At 39.1% G+C, this 27,672-nt stretch overlaps 1 protein-coding gene across 1 annotated transcript; it reads right to left on the bottom strand.

Moving 5' to 3' along the window:
* Window positions 1-909: 909 nt before the first annotated feature.
* Window positions 910-21,279, bottom strand: golim4a (golgi integral membrane protein 4a). The gene is made up of 16 exons (XM_023297490.3): window positions 20,652-21,279; window positions 13,208-13,282; window positions 12,883-12,932; window positions 12,489-12,542; window positions 12,095-12,245; window positions 11,524-11,606; window positions 11,186-11,269; window positions 8,872-9,090; window positions 8,486-8,764; window positions 6,529-6,815; window positions 5,037-5,113; window positions 4,814-4,887; window positions 4,158-4,367; window positions 3,735-3,797; window positions 3,425-3,511; window positions 910-2,161 (listed from the first exon to the last, which is right to left on the bottom strand). Exons 1-16 carry the CDS (start codon window positions 20,836-20,838, stop codon window positions 2,006-2,008), a joined length of 2,136 nt encoding a protein of 711 aa, XP_023153258.2. The 5' UTR covers window positions 20,839-21,279; the 3' UTR covers window positions 910-2,005.
* Window positions 21,280-27,672: the final 6,393 nt, after the last annotated feature.

Below are 27,672 nucleotides of genomic sequence, written 5' to 3' on the forward strand. Positions count from 1 at the left end.
GGAAGATCAGGTGATTGAATGGCAGGAAGACAGCGCAGGTGGGAGTGGCTGGGTCTGAAATGACAGGAGAGTTAGTAAATGGAAAAAACCGAGTTAATAACAAGGTGAAGCATGGCATTTAATCTCTACTTTTTAATGTTGTTGGAGCAAGCGTTATTTGAACTGCTGCAACTCAGTTCTGTTCTAATGTAAATAAAAGGGAGGAAGGGGAAAATGTAGGGATGTCCTAATTCAAGTCTTAGCTAATCACGGCATTGTTAAAAACTGCTCCGTATCGACTTTAGTATGCATGAGCCTTAGCTAAATTCTTGGTTTACATTCAGTGGTGCATTTTAAAGCGACAGCCCAATTTTGCTTCTTCTTTGGATTGGGTGCAAAAAACTTGGTGAGGGCATCCTTAGAAGAGGGATCTTCCCACACCTTGTAGAGAATGTCCTCCAATCAGATACAACATTAAAACTGCTGGCAGGTGAGGTAAATAGCATCAATCATCTCGCTCCATTCCTGCTGGGAAACCTTGGGTCCTGGCATTTATGTGGATGTTAATTTGGCACAATCCACCAACCTAAACATGGTTCCATAAAAAAATGTGCACAGATGTCATTAGATAGATTAGCCTGCCATTTAAAACCCCTTCTTCTAGGATATTCATGACACAAAATGTTAAACCGCCAATCCCTCACAACTCTCAATTTTTACTCTCAAGTTTTCTTTACATACATGTTTCACAGATACACAACAACCACATTTATATCTTTTTTTTTTTTTTTTTTTTTAAATCAAAGAAATCCTACAATAAAGTGCAGGGTTTGTAGGGTTTATCATTTTGGCTTTACTTAAGACTTCCTTTAACTTCAGATGTTCATCTTCCAAAAGCTAAAAGTATAGAATGACACAATATATTCACAATTACCGGAAATCCTTTGACCTCTTTATTCCACGCACACCGTTCAGATGGCAAACATGGTTCAATACAATCAAAATCCCACTTTTTTGTATCAAATATAACTGGTGTAACAAATAGACATCATTTCATTTTACTATACATTGTACAGTAGACTAAAGTTGCTGCATTAACATGCATCAGATTTGTGAAATGAATTCACACCAGCAGTTGACATGAAAGATTCACCATTTCAGGCAATGCTGAAGCATTATATGAGAGCTGCAGCACTAACCGGCATGCTCTGATCTGTCCTGTCCTATTAGAATACTTTCCCAAGTTTAAAGTGACTATGACCTAAAAGAGGTTTCCAAGAACGGAAAGGCACATGTCAGTGTGACTCTGAGAGCAAAGAACAGCTTCACCTGAAATGTCACTGTGTGATTGGCATTTGCAGAAAGATCTGTTGAAAATGCTCCTGTGTATCAGCCTCGAGAAGTCTGTAAAAGTCGTTGTGACACAAACTACTTCAGTTAGGGGGAAAATAGAAATGCTGCACCTTATACGATTGTCAGAGTTGTTACCATCAACAATAAATAACAGAAAACGACTTGATTGATTGGAATGCAAGATGAAATTAACATCTGAGCTCTACAAAGAATAAAACTGTCTGCATAAAACATACATATAGAGGCCTGCACATGAGGACATATAGAATAACATAATTTATCTTTGCTTTCTTTACACATACTCAAAGACAGCACATTGATAAAAATACATTCTCTGTTTGACTGCTGTTAGAACAAAAAAACAGAACCAGACAGGCAATCAGGCAGACGTGCGAGTAGACAGAGAAGCCAAGGAATAAAAAAAATATACAGAATATAGCCCCTTTGCGCCCCGCAAGTCGTGTCCTTTTCCACAGTGTAAGCTGATCCGTTCCAACCCCACAGTGTTTGGAATAGCATCCCCATCTTCCAAGCATGATATCCCGATTTTCCTAACTGGAATTCTGAATGGATGGCTGGTTTTATTCCTTTGGGAATCAAGAGAAAGAAAGACCTGATTGGCTCTACAGGCAGCCAAAAAAGGCACTGCAACTGGTCAATGTTCGCGCCCGTCCTACATTTCTGCCCTCTGATTGGTTCCCTTGTCCCGACCAGCTGTATCCTCCTCTACCTCCTCTTCCTCCTCCTCGTAATTCTCTTCCTCATTATTGTTCATGCCATTTCTGTGATCTCCCTCCTTTCTTGGTCCTTCCTGATGTTTTACTTCATCCTGGAGCGAATCACAAGCACACAACGGGATTTAATGACCATTACATGGACTCGTGTAAACACTCAATTTCTGACGTTTTTCCACTAAACACAACAATTTCAGAAATTTATGGGTATTTCATTTGAGGCATGGAGAGATTATTTGCCTTTTGTACCTCAGAGCATGAATGAAGGGTAAAGTTAAAGCTCCGCTGAGCTCAAGTTGCAGACAAAGTGAGAGGCACAGTATGAAACATAAGTCTGTCAAAGGAGGAGCAGAGGAACGTATACCGCTTGCTTCACATGCATTAATAAATTTGAAATCATCGCATTCACAAGTTTGAAAAATCTTTTGTAATAGCGATAAATTAAAACTAATAATTATTTTCCATCTTAAACCGTGCACACGTACAGCGCTCCTGGCATGAACTGGGGACTATAAATACATTTCCGTTGTTCTCCAAGGTCAGATGTGAAGATTAGTTAAAGAGCAGAAAGTACTATGGAGTCAAATGTCGTTACAGCAACGTGGACTGCTGGTTGTCAAAAGGTCTGCACATTCTGGACATATCACTTCCTAAATCACTAAAGAAATATCACAAATCAATTAAAACAAGTCATTTTGAGCATTACATAACCAAGAAGAATCCACATTCTAGAGGTGAATGCACTGCAAGCATTTCCATTCATACAGATTTCCTTTTGGTGCAAATTAAATGAAGCAAACCCCAGCGAAAACCTGACACCCTGACAGACTCCAACACCTGATCTCCCTCAGTTATCATGACTCGGGTTGGGTTCAAGTTACAGGGACAAAACACAGACACACACTCATGTGAACACAAGTGAATCCCTGCACAGTTCATAGAATTCCAGATGTGAAAACATTTTACAGTGTAAAACTGTTAAATCTGCTAACTCTTTATGGGTGTGATGTTATTCAGGACCTGATGAAAAGACCCAGGGATTAAAAACTGAATCTATCCTGCCTCAACCAGAAGACAACACAACTGTATCTTTCGGATGCTGCTCTTCTTATGGCCACTAGATGCTGGATCCACTCAAACTGACTAGTAAACTTCTATCTGAAGGAAGTCTGTATTTTCATAAACATCTCATCAGTGATCACGATCTGAATAGATACCTGTTAGCTGAGTTGGAGTGGCATTTCCACATTTCTATGTATACCACTTCAGTTCCCTCTATGGGTCTGTGGATGTTGCAGATGACCATGCATCTCTTCTTGAATTCACAAACCTGCTTACTAGCTCACTACAGAACCCACCTGTTCTATGTTCTCTTCGTTATACGGGTCCTCTCCTTCCTCTTCTACCTCCTCTCTCTTCTGCCCACCAGCTATGTCCTCCTGGGCCTTCAGGACACCAGACAAAAGGGTTACATATACAGCAGTTCTGGTATGGCATGGCAAGTCAGAATACTCAAAACAACACTATAGTAGAGTTATACTGTCCTGATGTTTGGGTCAGTGTGAGACACACTATACATTTGTGCAGCCTTACCTCCATGCTGTTTTTGCTCATTCGTGTCTTTTGTATTGCTTCTCAATGTTTAAAACATGTTTCAGCATGCGTTACCTCATCTTCCTCCTGGTACTGGTCATCCAGATTGTCTTCTTGTTGATCTGGGTTTCCAGCCATCTAACAGCACACAAATCACACACAGACAAGTTAAAACACTACTTCAATATCATATCATTTTCTAGATCCTCAAGTTCTCTCATTTTCCTGGATGTTTCCAGTTCTCATCAGTTTCATCCTGTCATGCTGAGCTGATGCATATGTGTGCCTGCATGCATGCATGCAGCTGTGGATGTTCCTTTCACATTTTTAACATTTTTCACTCACAAATTCTACTTTTTCCCCCATTTCAGCACTCAACGTCTTCCTGCGGCTGCGATCTCTGCACTTGGTGCAGTTGATGCCGAATATAGCTTCTGTGTACTTGGCTGTTGCCGACCTGCCTTGAATTGTTTTATTCGTCTCTGTCCTCTTACTCACCACCAGTTCCTCCTCCACAGCAGGTTGTTCAGGTCCTGGGTGTGCATCTATGTGTTGGGCTGGTGCTGCCGGCTCCTCTTCCTCTTCTACAATCTCTTGTTCCTCTTCAGCAACCCTGTGGGGCGGCCGTTCATCCTCGGCTTCCTCAAACTCATCCTCTCCCTGGTTGTTGGGGTCGTCCTCGGGGTCCAGCTCAGCATCGACAGCACCCTATACGAGATGAGACCACAGCAAAATGGGACATAACTTTAGAGAATAAAGGAGAGCTAGAATAATAATGGAAAATATATGGGGCAATACATTTTGTGGATCCAATAAAACTGCAATATTGAGGATTTCAAGATAAATATGTTTGTTGGAATAAAACTGTCAATGCACTCTGAGGTTAAATGGTTAAACTGATTCTTTTTCTGGTATTCAGAAGATTAAATAGATCACTTAGTTGATGGAAAAGTGGAAGACGGAGCGAGCGAAGATGAATACTGCAGTGTAGGACAGATTCAATGCTTTGATGGATGAATGAATGGATGTATGACACATGATACACTGGTGTGAATGTTAAGTGAGTGAATGAGCTGCAGGGATAGACAGATGCTGAAAACACATGTTAACAGATGGAGGGAGCAGGATGGAAAGACTGACAGACGGACAATCACCTGCTGATGTGGAGGCACTCTGTGATCCACCTCTTGTTTCTCCTCCTCCTCATGTAACATATGAACATCTCTATCTGTTAACACACAAACAAAACCAACTGAACCAACCAGCTGCTGCTGTCAGCTTTTCTAACACAATCAGACAATAAGAAAGAAAATACGTTAAGCTATATGCTAACTTGATGTAATGACAAACATTTTACGTGTAATCTTTTGATCTCACCTTCTTCATCGTCAGTGTGACCTTCTTCTTCTCCTTGGACTATGTCGTTGTCCATGTTCTCATATTCTGTCCTCTTCCTATTAACAACAATAACAACAGAAAGCAGTCAGAGAAGTGCAGCCTCTACAGTATAAACCTTCAAATTATAGTCACTATTTCTGAGAAATATGTAAATTACACTTTTTAAAGATATACAGCTTGGCATTTTGTAGTTTTAGTTGTTTTCTCTTCAGCAATCAATACATATCTAAGTGTATATCATTTATGTGGCAGACTTGGAGGAATTATCCCTTTACCACTATCTTTGGCTTTGTCCTAGTTTGATTCCTGCTGGATTGGAGGGTGATGGATGTGTGCTGTCACTGCCATAATTATTAGGAATAATTAGCTTGTTCAATAGCAAACATCACAGTCAATTAATTTCAGTTTCCAGGAGGGAACTTTTATTTGCTAGGATTAATTCATGAGCTGAAACGCTAGTCCCATCAAGTGTTCCTTCTAACTAGGCATGTGTGCGACTAGTCGACTAAACAATTAGTAGCCTCACTATTCGACACCAGATATATAAGTTTCGTAAACAAATTTTTATTATTTTATTTCTGGTTAAGTGTTGCATCTAAGAGCCGCCTATGACTGCAGCCCTGGCAGATAGCAGCCCCATACTCTGCTATTGTCTGGATGTTCTAAACTAGCAAAAAAAAATAAATAATAAAATCAGCATGTTCAAAAACCACTGCGGTTTGGCAGTTTTTTGATCTAGAAAATTAAAATAAGGTTGTATGGAGGTTAGAATAAACTGGCATATGACCACATGATTGGTGCAATCCGTAACTTCATTTAGCAAAAGCATGTGAATGTGAATTGGCAAGGAAACAAGGCTGCTGGTGCTGCTAATGTTAGCCACAGACTGCAAACTGATATGACACGTTCTTATGCATGACCACACGGACAACACATGTAATTTAAAATCAATTTGGTTATTTAAAAATATGACTTCTTCTTTCAAACAGCTCTTGAATACATGGAATTTGTTTTGGCCAATGTTTGACCTGTTCGAATAAACAGTGCTCAGTTTTGACAGTTTTCTAAGCGTAGTCTTTGTCTAAATTTACATTTTCACTTAATCGACAGGAGAATTAGTCACTGGGAACAACCCTGCAATTAAAATTAGTTCTGAAAGAGCAGCCACTTCTTTATCCATGTGTTTTTTGAGCTACTGCATCAACAAGACTAAAGATGAAGTGCACCATGTCAGGGTCAACCAAATTAATTTTCTTTTTGTTAAGCTACTATTAAACTGGAAAAGCTTTATTGTATTTATATTTTTAAATGATTTCAACAAGATTTGCCTCTTATGTGTTAACATGGAGGTGGATATACTTAAACCGCACACATTAAACAGAATATCTCTACTGATCCCGTAATTTTGAGTTTAAGTAAGTGCACGTTTCATAATTTGAGCAAACTCTTGTGCACTTTGTTCAAATCTGACCTCTGATGCTCCTCTCTCAACTGCTGCTCCTGTCTGTCTGCCTCCCTGTGCTGCTGCTCCTCTCTTTCCTGCTCTTCCTTCAGCCTCTGCTCTCTCTCCTTCAGCACCCTCTCTCTCTGGGCCTGCAGGCTCTCTTGTCGTATCTGGATCTGCCTGCGCTCCTCGGCCCTCTGAGCCTCCAGGCGCTGCTGCTCCTGCTGCTGCTCGTAGGCTGACTTCACATGCTCCACCTGGGCTGGTGCCTGGTGCTGCAGCTGCGGCTCCTGATGTAGCTCCCCATGGGGATCCTTAGAGATAACAAAAGACATGCCGAAGGAACATATAGAACAGGATGTGAAACTATTAGAACAAATCAAACACACTTACGTGCTACTAATCCGAGACATAATTGTAGAGGTGTGATATTATTTGTCCTTTGGGAGATGAAATTGACAGCATACAACAATGAGCAGAACACATAATGTGCAAGCTGTCTGTAATCAAAGAAGTAAACACTAAAAGGTTGTTATTTATACACGTTCCACTGGGACTTTTGCTTTGAGCAGTAGCTGTGTACTCATTATGACAAGGACATGCGTGTCTAATTTATAATTAAAAGCTTTGTTATGTTGCTCAATTAAGCTATTCTGAAACAGTTTAACTCACACCATACAGTTGTGAACAATAGTTAACAAACACTTGTAAAGACTGTGTGCATCATGGCAGTCTTGAGTTTCCAGGGACTGCTACAACTTTTTTTTTTTTTTTGAGTTATGGAAAGATTAATACACATGCACCTTTGTCTGAATAAACAAGCATGCATTTTGGTTCTTTCATAGATTTATTACAAGTCGTCTGGAAATATGACAAACTCTGCTGGGTCAAAAATATACACAGCAATTCTAATATTTGGTCATATGTTCTTTGGCCATTTTGACCTCAATTGTGCATTTTTAGCAGCCATCCACAAGCTTCTGGTCAGCTTTTGGTTGTATTTTTGACCACTCCTCTTGATGAATTGGTGCAGTAAAACTAAATTTGTTGGCTTTGGTAATCCCCAGAGCACAATACTGCCACCATCATGCTTGACAGTAGTTTGACGTTCTTTGGATTAAAGGCCTCACCTTCTCTCCTTAAAACATATTTCTGGTCATTGTGGCCATTCTGACCAATTGTCTCTCAGCAGCAGGTGATAATTTGCATTTTCATCCTGATCATGGCAGCGGCACAACTAAGTCGTGTTTTTTGACATTTTTTTCTCTTTCTTTTCATTTTATTTTTATTCTTATATTAATTGCTCTACATTTGTATATATATTTAGCCCTAGTTCTTTATTTATGTTACTTATCTCTTATTTCTTGTTTTTTTGCTTAATTTCTTACATCACTGTTGCACTACCTGCTCTACATGCCTTTTTTAATTGCCCACTGGGGACAAATAAAGATTTTCTGAATCTAAATCAGTACCATGCACTTTATACTTAGAAAACTATTGTTTGCACAGTTGATTTTGGGATCTTCAAATGGCTCTAAGTGACTTTCCTTTTTCAGATCTTTACTGAGCTCCTCAGACTTTCTCACTGTAGTGTTTGTAGCTGAGTCTAATGAGTGTATCAAATGGGCTCTATTTAAATTGGCTCAGAGAAGTCACCAGCTGTAATCAATCGTAATCACTCACAAGAAAATAAGAGGCCATGCCGCTCAAAAAAATCTGATTAACACAACTTTCTACATCACCAAAACTGCCAATACAAGTTGTAGTTTGTATATTTTCAACCCAGCAGATTTTATGTTTCTAGAAGACACTGGAAACTCAAATGTTTGCGAACTTTAGTTCACAACTCTATGTATGTATGTACATTTAAATGACAGTCACTCCAAACTAGAAAAAGTCAAATGAGGTACAGTAAACTCAGGCCAGTTCAAGGCCCAATTAAACCCTGTTTAGATAAGATAGAGTATTATAAACCAGTTCTGACCAGCTGTGGGTGGCGTCTGTGTCGGTCCAAGGCGTTCTCATCTGGCTGTTCTTGTTCTGGCTCCTCCTCTTCCTCCTGTTGCTCATCCTGTAGTTGGTCAGGATCCTCCTCCAGCTTCTGAGGCTGTCCTGCTTGGGCCATCTCCTCCTCTGCCAGCTCTCTTCTTCTCTCCGCCTCTCCCTCCCTGTCTTCGTCTTTCTCAGACAGGGTGAGCTGGGATGCAGTTGGGTGAGGCTTGATCTCAGATTGGGCATGGACTTCCTCCACTCTGTGGTCCAACTGAGAACAACACCACAAGAGATATTATGGATCTTTGCACTGTCATGTTTACAGTATATCTTTAGTCTTCTGATGAACCTGATAAGTCACAAAGAATTTCACATTACCCTCATCTCACTGTCCTGGTGAGCCTGGTGATCTTCATGGATGGTCTCATCTTTATGTTTCTGTTCCAGTACAGCACCATGTTGGTTTTCATGCTCATGGGGCTCAGGTGCTATATTGGCTGCCAGCGGCTGCTGAGGGATGTGGTTTTGCTCATGATCTGCCAGGCTGGGTACCTTTTTCAAGGATTCTTTGAACTGCTTGTATTCATCCACCTGCATCTAAAGGGAACAACAAATACAACAGCTGAGTTAAGATCAAGAAAATCATGGGGGAAGCAGTTATGATGAATGATTCTGATTTTTCCAAAATGGTTACATTTTAGAAGTGACCCTTTATTGTACATTTACAATAGATTTTAAGGATTTTTGCTGGAGTCTACAATAGTGACACATATTTATAATTTAAGATGACTTGCTGTTGGCCATTAGAAATTAAAAAACTCAAGACCTTTCATTTATGGCTTTCTTAACGTCTTTACTATGATAGAGATTTTTCAAACTCTAGGCAACTTGTAGTAAGTAATTTATTCATGAACAGTAAAACATTTATTTTACAGTTGGCAGAAAGTGTATTTAAGGAGAACTGGACTCATTAATAAAGTGTGTCTAAAAATTATATCAAGAATCCTAATGTGCGCATTCCTCTAACTAAAATCTCAGACTTACGCTTTCTAGTATTCATAATAAAACCAAGTAGTTTATTGATTTAGTTACACTTTTATTTTAAAGTTCTAGTAAAGTTAAATTTTATCCAAACCAAACGGTTGCACAATAATTCAAAATACATAGGAAAAATATTAAAATAGTGATTTTAAAATATGCTAATATTTAATTAAAAACACAGCAAACAACAGTACGGAGTGCAAAGATGGAGGGATGCTGGCTTTTCACATCTGACAGTTTTCTCTGTGCCACGGACAGAATTTGTTAAAGGAGAAGTCCCCATCCCAACGCCATCATCAAAACATCAAATGATGGGATATCCTCAAGAAGAATGGTATTTATTTCTTCCACTAGAGTTCCAGAGCCAAAGTGCACTGAAGTAATCATTTTGTTCTAAACATTTGGGTCAGTACCAGAAAAGTGCAAAGACAGGTTAAAATACTGTCATTAAATGTAAGAAAGTGTCAACTTAAAGTATGCAGAATAAGACACTGTCAATACTTGCAATTTAAAGGAAACAACAGTCATTTACATAAAGACGTACAGCCACTATTCCACTTGCATCTTGAAAAAATAATATTTCTTTTAACACTTATTACTCAGGTAATAAAGGCATTTATTTTAAAAATGACCACTGGATGGGCCCCTTCCTATGAACACACACACATACTTTCTATGCATATGCACACATATCCTCTGACCAGGCAAGCGGGTTAAAATCTAAAAATTCTTCCTAAATTCCTCACTTGTCCCTTTGTCTCACTCCAGTTGCTCCATTATAGGTTTCTGGCTGATTGGCTGCAGTGCTTTAGATGTACTGCTCTGACAGCCCTGACTAAACAAACCCCCTGGAGTGAAGGGAAAAGGGTGTGTGCATGTTTGGTGTGTGTGTGCTCAAACAGAGGCACTGATGGAAAGCAGAACAGGCTTTAAAACAAATTAGCAAATGCAGACAGACAGAAAGAGAGAGAGGACAAGGGTGGAAAGGGAGTGAATATCCATCAGTGCAGACAGAAAGGAAATCAGCAGAGTGGTGTATATTCAATAAACCATTCAGGCATTTCAAAGGTCACTCTCAAGGAGAAACGGCAATATCTGATCTAATTAGCCAAAAACCAAGCAACACCCCTGGCATCTTTCTATTGAGGACACAAAACACATTTTTCTGGTCTACCAAGAAGACTAAATTAAGGCTGAGCATGCTGTAATTGCACTTGGTCCTACAAAACAACATAAAATGATAAAGAATAAGGAGTTTCTCTCCTCTCTGAGGTCAGACTGGTTACAGGACTTACTCTTTAGTTTTCTGCATGAGCTTGTTTTTCATCAGGCTACTGTTTCCTCATTTGTTTTAACAAGTAAATAAAGGCTCATTCAGATTATTGACACAAACTGCACAACAGTAACAAAATCTTCCTGTCACCTAGCTGTGTTATTCCATAACAGTCTTAGACTTTGTAGCTGTACTACTACCATGTTTAGAAAATTATATTATACACTTAATGCATAAAGGTATGTGGCAAAACACCCATGGAGATATTTCATGTGAGGTAAAATATGCCTGGATATGTGAGGCAAACACATATTCAGCATCAATCAGTTGATTTATTCAGGGACTGCAGTAAACAATATTACTGCATCTGGCGCCTACCTGAGCTGCAGCCAGCGCACTCTTGTGGTCTTGCAGTGTCAGTGCGAGCTGGTTGTGAGCTGCCTTCAGGTCCTGATGTTGGACCTGAACACAAAGGTGCAACAGAAGAGTGGAAATAAGCCATTTAGCTTTATGTAAGGTTTACATTTTCCCACCAAAATCTTTCCATTCAGAGTAAAATATAAGATGAGTTTTAATGAGTCCTTTCCATAAATCACTGACAGAATTGTACGTTTTCAATTTCAGAAAAGCAATTTTAATACATCTTTAACTCAGTGAAAAAAGGCAGACTCAAGCCAACATGTATGAGTAGATAAGAGAGAAAGTTCTGTTCCCACCTGTGCATCCTGCAGCTGTGTGTGAATGTCATGGTGAGCTTTCCTCAGCTGCTTGTTCTCCTCTCTTAGGTTATATACATTCTCTGCCGTAACAAACAGGAAACACATTAATGGAAAGCATGCATTTTAACCAAGGGCAGTAAAACAAGAACTATATTCTCATAAAAAAATATTTAAAATAATTACAACCACTTATATTTCACTGTTCTATTCTTTTAGGTTATGCTACAAACTGTGCTTCAACTTTTGTCATTTTTGTGCAAAATACTTTGTAGCAATATGGAAAAATCAGTCCTTGTTTGTTTTGAGGACTGAAGTTTGGAGCATAGGATAGTTTCAACCCCATTGTACATCATAAAATATGACATAACTATTTTTCCAGTGCAGGATCAAAAATTTGTAGAAAAGCACTTTTAGTTTAGAGATGCAGTATTGTACTAAGTCAGGAGATGGAGACACGGTAAGAGTGTTTAATGATGATAGAACTAAAGAACTAAAGCTACATGTATGTGATGAAATGATGACAACAAAATGGTATAAAATTTTTGTCTCTCTGTGTAGCCATCACTACCTTTGAGTTGGGACACTTCCATCTCTTTGGCTTGCTGCAGTTTGTTGTAGCGTTCCCTGTGTTCATCCAACAGCCGGCTGTGGTCCTCGCCCTGGACTTGGTGCTGCTCCTGCAGTCCATAATACTGCCTCTTTAGGTCCTCATGCTGATTCTGACAGAAGGAAAAGGTTCTTGTCATTATATGGTCTCCCCGTTACACCAAAAACTTTACACCAAAAAGAGGAAGGATGTACAGGAAGGTTGGGGACAGTTCGCATGTTTTTTTTTTTTTTTAACGACAGGAAGAACAGAAGGTTAAATATGTGGATTTTTGTGTCATTGGCAGGAAGAAAGAAACCTACAGGGTAAGTATGAGTGTATCTATGCATGTGCTGGGATTATGATGATCCATTACCTTTAGCATCTGATGTTGCACTTGTAAAGAGTTGAATCTGCTGCTGGAGTCTTGCTGTTTGAGCATAAAAACAAAAGTTAAATAAAACCTTTGCAGCTGCTGTCTTTGTAGTCCTGGCAAATTGTTACTGTACCCACATATTATGGTGAAGAGATTAATTATATAGCTGGTAGTGGCAGTTATAGCAACACTGTTTGTATAGCAGCAGCACAAAAGCAACAGCAAAACAAAAGGTTACACAACAGACATTTCACAAACATTTAACAAAGCAATGCAGGCTGACAGAAAAAAAATCTTTCCACTTCATAAATGGAGTTAAGAATGTGTAAAAATAAGTTTGAAGATATTGCTACTTCGTCACAGAAGAAATGGTGACAATGTGGAATAAACATACCTTCTCCTTGTTCAGTGACTGCTGTGCTTCAAGTTTATAAACTAAATAATCTATAAAACAAGATATAAAGATATGTTTAACCAACTGAAGTAAATTGCACATTAATTTGAGAGAAAAACATCTTATTACAATTCAGTTATGCATAGCATGTATTTAGCAGATGCTTTTCTCCAAGCCAGCTTAAAATAATAATGCATTACTGTGTAATATTTGTTCTTTGTGGTGTAAACATATATATCTCAGAGCGAGACAAACTTCCCAAAGCTCCATTGAATGGAGATATACCTCGAGAGTCAGAATTGCACTTAGATGTTACTTTTCTCACCTTCTTTGGCCTTTTTGTGCTCTAACCTCTCCTTCTGAAGAGATTTCTCCAACCTGGAACGATGCTCATACACCACTGAAAATATAAAAACACAGGGATAAGAGAGAAGATAAAAACAGGGAGGAGAACACAGACAGTTAGTGAACGCTTTGAACTCTATTTGGGCCAGATGGAAGGGAAACCAAACAAAAAGAGAATTGGTAACGCAAATATCTACACTGCACAAAACATATACCATCACAGACGCTTAAACATTTATTGTAGAGTCAGAGAAAGAATGTGCAGTCTCTGGTTGACAAGAGCCACGCGTGATATTTATTCAAGCAGACTGTGATCTCAGTACATGACAGCTCCTCAGTCAGCAGAACGCTGTGGTATCCACGCCAAGACTGATAGTCCAAAGGCATTTAGAGATACTGCTAGTTTGGTTCAGGCTGCTTTTGGCGTTCCTAAGCAATAGTGAAATCATGAGGTAATGGGTCATTGCAAAAGAGTGTTTAAAAGCATGCTTTGCCTTGATGTGTGCTAATCCTGTCAAGGTGAGAGTGTGGCAAATAATCGGAACTTAATTCTTAGTAAGAAAATATTGTCCCAAAAGCCCCTTTATACCCTACATAAGCTCTTGAACACCACTTTATTCAAACTAAGATCTTGTTCTAGCTCTTAGATTCACCTCTAATTTCTGCAGCTGTCCTCTACACTCCCCACCTCTCACACAGATTCCACTTTAATTACTTCCATTTTCCACCCTTATCAGATTTAACATTAAAAAAAAACATCCCTTTTATTAGCCACAGGATACACCTAAGTATTCCGGTGCTGATGCAACAGACAGTTACACAGCACAAACAATGCAACAAATGAATTAGTCATGGCAGGTTTACATGCTGCAGGTCCTTGTCCGTTCAGCTGCTCCAACCGTCGTTGCTTTTGTTCTTTCAGATGAAGCCTGATAAGGCATCTGCTGACTTATGTTTCTAGAAGTCTCCAGATGCTTCCAGGCAGACACTCTTTGCAACTCATGAAAGCATGCTGTAACTTTGCTTTGTAAAGGGAAAAGTGACAGTAATGGGTTTTATAAACACTCTGCAAAGACATACTCTTCCCCTTAACCTCAGTGTGTTTCACAAAGTTTTAAAAAGAAGAAGATGTAGACTGCCTCTCATGTTACAATTACTCTGACTCTAATGACTTGTTTTGATCTTGGGGGCAGTCTGTGATTCAACCATTAAAAAACTGAACTCTGAACATGAAGTCTTGGCTTCTTCCTGCCTTTGGGGGTTGGGCAGTCAAACTGATGATGTGGCTATTCTTCTGTCTAAGTGCCACCTCAACAAATTCCAGGATAAACTGTTAGCTACATCTATTCTGTGATAATTCCCTGGAGATAGCAAAACTGAGAAGGAGTGGAAAAGAAAGAGATTTGGTGAAGGACAGAGAATAAGCAGAAGAAAGGGAGAGGAAAAGGAAGCCGACATAGATGAGACAGACACAAGTGGGGCAAAAAAAGGATATACCAAGAGAAACACAGTAAGAGATATACTTGGTGTTAAGATGTAATTAAGTGACGTTAAGTAATTCGAAACATAAAGCACTGGTTACCTAAACTAATAAAGGAGATACAAAAATATAGGTTCTGATAATGTACAACACAAAAATGATGACAACAATAGTCACCCTGCTTCAAGATCCAGTTTAAATCTTCACTGCTTCACACTGGTGTTGCTATAAAGGCATATTTCCAGTTTATTGCACTCCAGGCATTGTGTGACATGTGAGACTGCATATCCTTTTGTACACACAAAGACACACAATTTCCTTTAACTTAATGCATTAACTGATTCAGTTTACATAAACAGTTTGTTGCATCAGTTGCCATGTTTTGCACACAGTGCTGCTACGTGGCAAAAGGAAATTCCATCTGTTTCAAGCTAAACCGGCTTTCCTGGGAGATTTATGGTCAAATGTTACAAAATAATAGGCAGTGACACCACTGTTTGCTGCAATGACAATGCAAAGTCTTACAAGACTGTTCAAGAAGTAGCATTCCAATTTCAGGTTTATTAGGCTACAGAAACAGCTGAAATACAACAACCTTTCCCAAATTCTTTCTGCTCCCTTTGAGCTTAATCAGGAGGACATCTAGCTTCATTGGATTAGGAGGGGTTTATTTTGCCATACGTCCTCCTCAGTGCCAAAGATGAGGCCATGTTGCTCTTCAATGAGCTCAGCTTAGGCCACACCGCACACACCCTCTCCCTAGGGGTCAACATGGCCAGGCAACAGCTACAAAGCAGCTACAGTCTAAAAAAGGATGTCTGTTGAATATGCATTTGATTTGAATTAATAAAACACGCTAATAGCAGGAAAAGTCATAATTAACATAGCGCATTCAGTATAGAGACTCAGTGTTCCTTACATAAGCACAAGGCCAGGTTTAAAAGAAAGAAAAAAAAATCAAGTGAAAAAAAAAGTGGTGTTTTAACCTTTTCCTCACTTACACTGCATTTCAAATAATTCCAATATGAAAAAAACAAATACTACAAATAAAACTACTAAAATATTCAGATGCAGAGATCTACCATTTGCCGTTTATTGGAGAAAAAAAAACAGCTACCGATAATTAGCAACGTATTACTGATAACTAAATGAGCAACAACTCTCCAAAATTGTCTCCAAACTCTCAGCAATATACCAACCCATTTTACACATGCCCTTATCTCATTCAAACCTCAATGAGCATGGGAGTGAACACTTATTGTCTGAGGATTTCCCCCTAGACTAATGAAACACTTCCCTTACAGTGCAGTTAAAGTGCATCTGCAGAGTGAGAACAAGGGAGCTCTCTATACTGGCCTCTTGGTTTAGATGTGGAGAAGATTGGATGGGTTCGATTTGGCTCATGTGGGTTGGGGATGGGGAAATGGGGACCAGGATTTTTGTCTGTGGTATATTTGTGTGTGTTCACACTCCCACCCTTGTGTACACAGACAAAAAAATACAAAAGACCAGTTCAGTTCACGAGGGAGTGGGATTGACAAAGATACAGACCACTGCTTTGTTCAAAAATGCACAAAGTGGTGTATGAATGTTTCATGTACGCTGTAACTATTTTTTCTGGCCAATCAAAGAGTGTACAGAACACCTAGACTGTCTACAACAAGTAATATGTCTCATAATTCAGTCCTCCCTACCCTCTAGACAAACCTTGCACTTGGCCAGAACTGCAAAGAAATCAAAGACACATAATATGTATATAGCTGCAGCTTTCACTACACTGCAGCTCCAACGTTACTGCAGTTATACACATCAACATTTTTGGGTTTCCTCTGGTTACTGCACAAGTTAATTTCAGTTACACTTATTTTTAGTTTTCTCTCATATGAGCAGGCAGCGCAAACTTGTGCAAAACATTCACCAAAATATCGTGTGGGTTTCTTCAAACTTCCTCCTCCGATGGCAATTCCCACAGCTTTCTTTCCACTATGTAGTAGTAAACTCGCACAGATACCTTTACACCTGGTACCTTTACACTAAAAAATCACTTTTGCTATTAGACATGCAGCCAGTGTGGCATGCATATTTTTTGTTGCTGAAATTAGAACTCCATCTGAGAAACCTCAGACAGGTGGGAAATCGGTCAGAAACTCACTTCCTTATCAACCAAAATAATAGACTTCAAGATGAAGGCTGAAAGGCTTAAAGGTTTGGACATTTGAGCTCTTCATGATAGCTGGTGCGAAGAGCACTCTGCGCTAATGCTCATCCTGCAAAAGCCACTGATCTAATTCTAATCCCATTTGATTAAAGTTTTGCGAATGACACAGAAACAATGAGGTCTGTGAGGGAATGAATGGGTGTTAAATCACACGGACACATTTGTCAGAGTGCACACACAACCACAAAGTGCCAGCTGATCCTTTTAAATGACTGACAACTGCCAGCCTGTGGTTACAGTGGGTAACAGAATCGATAGGGCTGACTCACAACCCCCAAGCTATGACCAACCTCTAAATATAGGACAAGAAAAACAGCAATCAACAATCAGCTGTGGATATCAAGTGCAGGCCTGTGTGACGGGCTGAGTGATCTTCATAATAAAAGTTAAGGGTGTGGTGCATAAGTTGAGCAGTGCAGATGGAATTAAAATATACATTTCATCCAAAGGGTCACATTATATGGTTATTCTCTCTGTTCCTGGATACATTAGCTTCACTGCAGCTTTTCAAACTGGAAATTGGAGCCATCTGTATAACACTGACCTGAAACCGACTGAAACACCTTTCTTTGTTGTAAGAAAGCGCAATCAAACACTACCTGTTTCAACACAGTTGGTTCTTTTATCTTGACAACAAAACAAACACAGGTCTGAATGCATTTGGAAGCATATCATTTTAATGACACGACAGCTAAGAGCTTAAGGACAGCTCAATGGGAGATCTGCAGGACAAAGTAATGGATGAAGGGGAAAGATGATTGCTGGTTAGGTGGATTAAAGGCTACATTAAATTATCAGGTCCAGAGTCTGGGCTAAAAACCCTGACACACTCCAAGTCCCTGATGTGGGCACAAACCTTCCTCTGAATAGCCATTTGGGAGTAGGTCCTCTGCCTGGCTGTTAATTTTAACTCATGGCATAATGGCCTGACACAAAACCTCACATCCTGTCAGCATAGTAGAGTGTGTTTGAGTTTGTTTATGTGAAGGGAGTACATCATTGAGGTTACTCCTGGACACAGCTATTTAATCTTTTATAAAGGCGGAGGAAGTAAAAAGTTCCTGAAGTTGGGTTTTTAATAGAAACGCTGTTGTTAGTACACTGTGACATAATATAGGTGGACCAATGTGAAGCTGCGTTTCTGTTCCATTATTTTCCATATTTCCATCCAGATAAGCAAATGAATTTGTATATATTAACAAATTTTTAGAAGTGAATGTTGCAGCTGTTATGTTTTTTTTTTATGTTTCCTGGCTGTTACTGAATAACAGATGACTTCATGCAAACAAATCTTCATAACACTGGCAACTTGTCAAATTTTGAAGTGCAACCAGGAACGCTTGAAAATCATCCACCTGGGATCTAAAGGCAAACTACTGAATGCTTTGCGAGACCATTCATATTGTCAAGGTGGTGTGCCACCCAAATGGCTAGCCCACTTAAAGCTGGACTGCAATCAAAACTGAATCAAAACGGCCACCCTTAACATTTAATTACATTTAGAGTAAGAGAAATAAGTCAGGCAGTTTTGGTGGGAAGCACTAATTGTGGTTTCTGAGGATTTTCAATGCACTGTGAGGGGACGCATTATGATTGTTTGCACCAAATGTTCACCCTTAGTAACCTCAGGACGATACAGTAGAATTGAGCACTGATAGTTGGACCCTGGTGAACAAAATTATGGTGCACAACTCCTTGAATGTCCAAGAAAAATTATGAGCATGCTCTCAGTACTCTCCTGATCCGAAGTGCTTTATCTTGTCTTGGATACTGTGGACTCTTCTATCACAAAGACTGCCGTTTGAGAGTTACTTTCTGCATGTACCTGACTGTACTGCACTCTGTTAATGTGCAGGAGGGATAGAACCAGAACTTTTTGATTGCACCGTGTATGCTGACAGCACTAGCAGTCTGTCATCAAACATTCTAACAAAAACATTTAACAAAAAAATTACAACAAAAACTTCTGCAACAAAGTCAACCACATCTAATGAGATCATCCAGACAGAGGTTCCTTTGTGCAAGTACACATTTTCTACAATGCATTGATATGCAAGCAATGTGATTGTTTTTGAACTCTGTGTATCCGGTATTAATTACAATTTGTTAGTGTAAAGTTTGAAGAAGTCACAGCAGTTTCTGGGAAGTTATATGCCCTCATTATCATGCAAATACAAAGATGCTGCAAAATTTAATCTGTCATTCACTCCATATGGATTAGCTGTGGTGTATGTATGACGTTTCTATTGTTTTTGCATTGTGGTGTTTACTACCATGTATCTACAGAGTCACAGACACTAACGTGACAAAACAATGTCCCATAAACATGTACCATGATGACCAAAAATAAAAAGTTGAGACTGTATTTAACATTGTGCTTCATCAACATGTTTTGCTTGAAACTAAGGTGACTGTGCTGCCATTCCCTCCAGCAGTGTCTGGAAGCAGCAGATGTTCAGGCTGACCTCATGACTTGTAGATATACTGCTGAGGTGAGCCTTGGGACACACAACCAGGTGTCTGTGTCTCATACTTTCAAGTCGCCAGTAAACCTGAGATCTGTGAGGTATTTGACTTTTACTGTTTGCCCATGAAGGAAGCAGACCTGTCCAACCAAACAAATTCTCTGGTGAACTTTAAAGCTCAATCTTCCCAGACCTTAACCTGGTTTAACTCAAGATTAGAAGGCCGCCTAAAGTCAAAGGTCAAAGACAGGTTCTTTGTAAATCCCAGCTTGGCTACAGTCACTGTGGTTACAGTCCAGTTAGGTCAGACGACAGACCGCCTGTTCGTTGGACTCTGTCTTTATGGAGTCATTCTTGAATTTGACACACACCCATTAATCAAATAAGTATTTATTTTAACTTTCAGCTGTGGCTTGTATTGCATGCGATAAGGCCTACAACGAGTGGATATTTCAGAGATTCATTTATCTAGCTATTATTTTCTGCAGTAATTGGATTTTCTATCTACAAAGTTGACAGAGCACAAAACAGCCCTTTAAAACTTAACAAAAATCAAGGCGATGCATTCAAACGTCCTGTTTTATCACATCGATGCAAAACCCTAAACTATTTAATCTACTATTATATCAGAACGAGTTTGACTCCAGCTTTTCCTTTGCTCTTGCACAACAAAAACAAACATGCATTTAAACAAGAGCAGCAGAGTAAAGAAAGAAAAATGAGTTTTTACCTACTATGTACAACTACAGATACAGTATGTGTAAAGGCGCAAGCTTAAAGTAAGCCAAAGTTTAGTGCAGAATGTGTAAATTCTTATAACAGAAATAAATATAGTTACTACCACTTAATATGCATGAGGGAAGTGGATGATTGAGAAACTGAGCAGAGAGCAATGTGGCTTGGTTGAAAATATTAACAGGTAAGTGATGTAGTTTACATACAGAGGTTCAGTTAGGGATTCAAAAAGAGTTGTCCCTGCTAATGTACACTGGTGGCTGAAACCAGCAAATGCGGAAAGGGAAACTGACTGAGGAACATTTTTAAACTTATTTCTCCGTTACAGGGGTGCTAAGCTGACGCCGAAATGAAGCACAGTTGCTAATGAATCACATTAGGTCCCAGTGTTTGTTTTAAGAGGTGAAACCGTTTGTGAGGAGGCACGACAACAATAAAACTGAGGTTTTGTCGGCGGAGTCTGGTTTGACATTCGCCCTGTCAGCTGTGGACACAAAACAACACTCAAGTCACATCATGTGTTTACCTTGGAGCTGTGCCGAGAGGGACTCCTGATGTTGCTGATACTTGAGCGCCATCGCCTCGGTCCTCTTGAGCTGTTTGTGCATTTCGTACGATATCATGCCGCCGTACATCATCCCGCAGACCACGGTGACCAGCAGGAGACACTGGAAGATCCTCCGCTGCCTCCGGGAGCACACCCCGTTTCCCATGTTGGACCCGCACCCCTCCCCGCTGTCTGAGTGAGAATGCCCCGTCTCTGCTGCTGGAAAGTTCCGTCCCAACTTTTTTTTTTTTACCCCGAAGACTACAGAAGTCCCCCTCTTCTGCTCACTCCCCGAGCATTTCCAGGCAGAAAACAGGAGTTAGCTGCAGCGAGTTGTAAACATTATTTAAGCACGACTCTCTCCTGCGACTTCAAAGTAGCCGCTCAGATTTTCGCCTCACTTCAAGTGAAACTCTGCCGTTTGAAACGCGGCACAAACCGACGCTGACGGGCCCCAGCTTGGGTCTCCTCCTTCAGCCGCAGACTTTAGCGGTACAGTTCTGGCAAACCTACAGAAAAGTTGTAACTCCAGTCTACGACGAGGCCTCCATAGCACCTTCAACTTTAGTTACGTGTCAAACAAGCCACTGCCTGCCATCCAACTGCAACTCTGGAGGAAGTCCCGCCCCCCAAAAATCATAAAACGTCCCAACTCTCGCCCGCACAGGAATACGCCTCATCAATTGGTCGATGGAGACGTCCATCAAACAGTAGTCGGGTTCGTGAGGGTACAGAGATTTGTAGATAAACCTTTACAAAGAGTTGTAGAGATCCTGCAGCATGTTTGAGAAATAATTTGCAATCAAGGCTACAAAATGCAAATAACAGATATAATACACTGTACATGACATCCTACATGATTTCCTAATGTGAAAGAAAATTACTATAAAGTGTTCTAATCATTGCTGTCTAAATTTTATTTAAATTTTTACAAGTAATAATAATAATTATTATTATTATTATTTAAATAATAATTTTACTGCATGCAGTGCTATATACAGTGCAGTCTTTCTCTCACTGCACAATCTTTATTTTTGCTTTTCTACAATCCATTCTTATCTTTTGTGTTAGTTTACCTTTGTTCTGTTTTTAGTAACAACTTCATTTTTTGTCATTATTTTTGTTGTATTTATGCTGCAAAGAACTGCTAAACTGACTTTCGTTGTTGTTAAACGACAACAAAGATCTATTCTAATAATAATAATGGAAATTATTATTATTATTATTATTATTATTATTATTATTATTATTATTATTATTATTATTATTATTATTATTATTACAATTATTGTAAACTGTGCTGATTTATAAGCAATGAAGCGCACTTCTTCACTGCTAGATTTGTCCCTGTACTCCCTTCAATGCTTTAAGTGTTTTGCAGAAAAGTTGCTGTTTACTTTGTTTTTGGAGTTACACAGGCTAAGAAGATAAATAATAAATAAATAGTTTTGTTATACATTAAGTTAGTGACATGTGATGTGTTTTTGTTTTGTCGTGTTTGAGTACGTTTCAACAGCAGTTGGTCTGGATGCGTTAGCTAGCTGGCTAATTAACACATTGTATTTTCAGCCACAGCTGTTGTCTGTATTAGTATGAGCAGCTCAACTTGTACCTGTGTGTTGTGCATTTTAGATTTACTCCCTTGATCCGACTTGTTTTTACTTCATGGTTAACGAAAACTCATTCAGCTGCACAGAAGTTCAACATCCACTGGTTTGAATTAAACCGCTCATAACTTAACATTGCGCAACAATACAGTTACAGTGGATAGAAAAAGTGTAAACTAAAATAGATTGCCTTTTTTCTACCTCGCTGAATTTCTATAATTTCCTTAGCCTCCTCTTCTCTTTAACTGCTCAAGCGTAGTGCACTATATAAAACGATATTTATAGTGTATAAACTTGCAGCCAGCCATTGTATTTATTATTGCATGTATTTTTAGCAAAATGTAAGATGGCAAATGCCACTTGTAGATTTACAACTACACGAGCCATAAAATCCCCAATAAGAGCCTATAATTAATCAGCTCAAATAAAAAGAATCCTAAATTCATAAAGGAAAAAAAATAATTTAACTGCCCTACTTTCATGACACAATATCACTATAGCATGAACTTTTTACATTTTCCATAAATTTCACCCAAAAGTCGAATAATTTTTTGTGAGTAGTGTATGTGCAGTTTCTCTATCTAGCTTGGTGTGACTGTAAAAAAAAAAAAAAAAAAAAAAAAAAAAAAAAAACACATGCTGCTGATATGTTTAAGACTAAAATGTGGTTGAAAAGCACAACTGATTATCTGTCAAAATCTGTGTACATAGAAGTGTGCACTGAACACTGAATCAAGTCTCTGTAGATTACAGACAAAACATGCATCGCTCATCACAAATTTCTTTTTATTCACCCAAAGTACAAGAATAAAAATACAAAACAGGTGAAGTTGAATAAGTAGAAAGTAAAATATTTACAAAACATAAGACTTTTCTTTCTAGAAAAGATCAAAAGTAGTGGACAATGCAGTTTATTTCTGTGACAGTTGCTTCACCGTGTGTCCCATCAGTCCAACCAAGGTGTTTGAATTTTCATCCATCCTCTGGATGTTCTGGAGCATGGCAGTGGTCAGGTCTTGATGTCTTCTGATCTGTTCCAAGAACCATTCCTCTGACCTCTCCAGATACTGCAGCAGATCCACAGTAGCATCCCGCTTCCTTTTTCCTGCATAAAAGCGCCCAAAAAAAGTATTAGTTGTTAGTTATTACTTTATATATTCATGAACACAGTTAACTTAAAGTAAATGTTGTATTTTGCAATTTTAGGATGGGCCAAAAGATAACCTACAGATCATATTGATGTCTGCATAGTCTAAACAAATCTTACTTGAGCTGCAGACTAGTAGTCCTGGCAACAGGGCCTCATCATCCAAGGCTGACAAATAAATGTTGTTGAAGGCATCTGTATTACAAATACTTTTTTCCATTAACTGACTGCTTTGTCCATACAATGTTAGAAAGTTGAACAAGAGAGAAAAGAGCTGGAATTAGGGGACAAATATCCTATTATATCTTTGCAATTATTAAAATATAGTGCACCTCACAGTGGTAGCATTCGAGACATTGGACTGGATAAGTTTTTCTGTCACTACTGGAGTCAAACTCAGCTGCATGTATATAAGACATTGTCCAAGACATCTTACCCAACAGTGTGTTTTGATGCAACTGGCTCAGTAGTCAGAAAACTGGTGAGACCAAATGGTACATCTGGCCATATCTTACTGTATCAAGGTGTTCTGACAGCACACAACTGCTCCAGTGTCCCAGTGGTGCAAATGCTGTCAGACCCAAAACACAACTTATATCAAAGGCCCTAGTTTTGTTGGGGGGGGGGGGGGGGGGGGGGGGGGGGGGGTGTTAAAGTATAACTTGAATCTCCCAGTCACACACTCAAACTCAGCATTCCCAAAGAAAGTCAGCTGATGGAGCTAAACCTTCTGAGCCCCACTCCCCAACTGAGATGAAAGTCAAAAACCTCTTTATAAAGTCTCCCAGCCAGGCTGATCACCAACAGCCCACAGCTGAGCGCTACTTCAGGTGCAGCTGATCTACCTGACGAGCAAATGTGTTAATTCTAAAACGCACAGATTAGAATTTTATATCCTTTTTTTTTTGATGAGTTTACCAAGTTAAAAAAAAAAAAAAAAAACCACAATGTAATCTCATTTCCTTCATAAATGCTCTTTCGTGTTCTGTTGTGCCACTCCAGTGATTTATGGATCATGGTTTGATCATGTGACCAACTGGTGGGAGAAGAAGCAGACTTGTTCAGACATTCACTACACGTCCTACGAAGATTTGAGTCAAGTGCATGTGGGTTGTATGTTGAAATGTGAACCTTTCTGAAAATTCTCTTGGCTTGTTTAATGATGGCATAATATTTCTTACACCTGACTTCTTCCCCTGATCATTAATGTTCATCATGCAGTTAGTTATTAGTGACTGGAAAAAAGTGACAAGACGGGCAGTATTGTGAAAGAAGCTGCTTTGCATTTTGGGCATTTGCTAATTCATCTTCTTTCAGAGAATTAGATGAGAGAAATGATTCTAGTTTACTATTTTACTGTCTGTTAAGCACAAGACTAAAGTCAGAGAGCAGTTTGCTTAGCATTATGGTCTGGTGGCCGTGTGTGTGGGAAATGGACCTTGTACAGCCTTTGTGTCTGGATGTCATGTGGAGTGGATTGATTTCACCTGGTCAAGACTGAGCTTCAGATTCCCACCTTGCATTCATGAGGAGTGATGAGCTTGGAGCTCCAGACCTCCTCCCAGCCCTGGTCCTCCACACCTTGGATTGGTCCACCACCACGACTCCTCCTCCCACAATCACTGCACAGGACTATATCTGCAACCAAGATTCTGGTCTGAGGCTGGTCTGATGTAACCAGTTTGCCCTGATCTGCTGCAGTCTAAACAGGCCTGGACAAAAATGGTGGTACCCCTAGAAAAGACTGAAAATAATGTGACCATAGGGACATGTTCAGTCAAGGTGTGTCCTCTAATTAGTATCACAGGTGTCTACAATCTTGTAATCAGTCAGTCGGCCTATTTATAGGATTACAAGTAGCAGGCACGTGCAGAGAGGGCTGAAGCACCTGCCCCTTTTGTCCTTGATGCCCAAAGTGCCTTTTTGTCAAAGTTGTTTTTTAAAATTTTATTTAATTTTGGTTTTTTTATTTATATGTGTGTAAAAGTATTTGAGGCCCAAAGTAATACATAAAACAAAAATAAAAATAATAATTCAGATCTACCCTCGATCGGTCACATGATCCATGTAGACGTCTCTCACCGCCCTGACATACCCAGACTTGCCCTGTAGCTCAGCGCTAGCGCCGCTAGGAGGGAGGACTTCAACAACTGATGGTCCTGATGGTGAGGAGGTTTTGCAGCGGGATTCGTTTGTGCACGGTGTATTTTAGATGACTGACTAATTGAAGTGAGCATCCTGTGTGTGTCTGACTCTAACACACCTGTCATCAGTTATAGCTGCTAGTTAACCACACAGCCTGCTGAGAGGATAAAGTCTGCCAGGCTTCTTATTCTTTCTGTATGTTTCTTTTGTCATGGGAAAAGTGCATCAGAGAGATTTATTATTTTACTGTCAGTGAGTTGCAGTGTGTTTCCTGTGTTTCTGGAGGCAATGAGGCAGAGGATATGTTATTTCACTGAAACTATGTACATGCATTTTCACATAATTTTGGACTATTGCATTTGCTAATTTATCTTCTTTCAGATAATTAGACAGAAATCAATGTTTTATTGAAAAGTTAAGCTTTATATGTTAAAAAAAAAAAAAACTAAAACAGCACTTAGGACGAGAAGTGGACCGACTGTGCTCCTTTCTTGGTTTGTCTCCTTCAGCTGAGGAAATGGAAAAATTAGCAGCTACAGTCAAGTTTGACAATATGAAAGAAAACAAAATGGTCAACTATTCCACCGTTCTAATCATGGACCAGAAGGTCTCTCCCTTCATGAGAAAAGGTGCTGTGGGAAAATGTGTATTTTTCTTTTGTTGTTGTTGTTTTGGTTCTCCAGGTAAAGTGGCGGACTGGAAGAACCACGTCACTGTGTCCCAGAACGAAAAGTTTGATGAAGTCTACTAGCAGAAAATGAAGAATTCCACACTGAAGTATTTTGTTGAGATGTAAATGCCTGACTGGGCATGATGGAGTCTTCAAGTGTTGTGGGATTTAAAAAAAAAAAACAAACTACAAATTAGTAGTTATATTAAAATCTTTTGAAATATCTTTGGTTATCATTTATTTGTATCTTAGTCTTCTGTTAATGATTATTTGCTTATTTTTAATTTTTTCAACATTTTTATGCGTTCAGTTACAAATTGACTGTTTATCCCCCTGAAACCCAAGCATTGATGCTCTTGATGTCATTGTTTTTCCTTTTAATTGTTTTAGCATGCCTGTAATAAAGAAAATATTGACACTTTTTCCTTTTTAGGATTTTTCAGGTTTGTGAAAAAATTGCAACAGCTGATCTTAGTGTATACAAATATTACTACTTTATTTTTAATAAAGTCCACAGATGATTAGGCGTTGATGATTCAATAATATCAAAATGTGCCTTAAAATGAAGTTTGATATGAAATTGTTGAACCCGGCACAACAAAATACACATTAATTTAACAAGCCAAACTGTAATTGCAACCCGTGCTAGAATGCACTTTCACACAATAAAAAAACGGTACAAAAATGATGTTATTACAACTGTCCTTTTTTTTCTTTGAACTTGCAAAAGTGGAATTTTATTACATCAGTCCTCTACAGTTTATTCATATTTACATATTAGACTTTGCTTGAACATCATAATGATTTCTGATATATGAATTTAGTCATGACCCAGTGATGGGGCCTTCTGTGTAAATAAGTAGCACCCATTAAAGCGTGTTGTATTTTTGCAACATTGAAAGAAATCCCTAAAAATCACATATATTATACTTTCAAAAAAAAAAAAAAGACTTTTTTCTATTACTAAACCTCTAGGATGAAGAAAAAAAACTTCAGGTCAAATACTGACTTGGAAAATTGTAGATATTGTTCCTAAAGAGAGAGCTGGGGGGTCAGTGGAAGACAGCCATGTTTGAACTTGGAATGTGGTATGTCTTACAGTATTAATATTTTCCTGCCAAAAATGTTGCAGTTCAGAGTGCGGGGTGCCAAGAAATTTAGCGTCTCATTCAGAAATGGCTTTAAGTAAATGTTGCAATTTTGCACCTGTGGGCCTCAGAGGGTTAAAGCATTCATGAGATTTGTCGGAACATGAAGACCTCAGGTGTTCTCAGGTCCAGAGTTTCAGCCTGAAGAGTCTGTCTGGTGGACTTAAAGCATGTATCCTAGGTTGCAGGTTATTCTAAGGAGATGCCTTGGTCTCATCCACAGGAAGCTGTTCATATGTTCAGTATGAGCAGGGGCGCCATCTTGTATAAATACAAATTCCGA

Source organism: Amphiprion ocellaris, chromosome 7 (genome assembly GCF_022539595.1).
Source record: "Amphiprion ocellaris isolate individual 3 ecotype Okinawa chromosome 7, ASM2253959v1, whole genome shotgun sequence".
Taxonomy (NCBI): Eukaryota; Metazoa; Chordata; class Actinopteri; family Pomacentridae; genus Amphiprion; species Amphiprion ocellaris.

Coding starts and splice junctions, on each gene's coding strand:
- golim4a (XM_023297490.3), bottom strand. CDS start 20,838: ATGGGAAACGGGGTGTGCTCCCGGAGGCAGCGGAGGATCTTCCAGTGT. Junction 4,368..4,813: donor GAGTGCCTCCACATCAGCAG/GTGATTGTCCGT, acceptor CATCTCGTATAG/GGTGCTGTCGATGCTGAGCT. Junction 2,162..3,424: donor ACGAAGAGAACATAGAACAG/GTGGGTTCTGTA, acceptor GATTCGCTCCAG/GATGAAGTAAAACATCAGGA.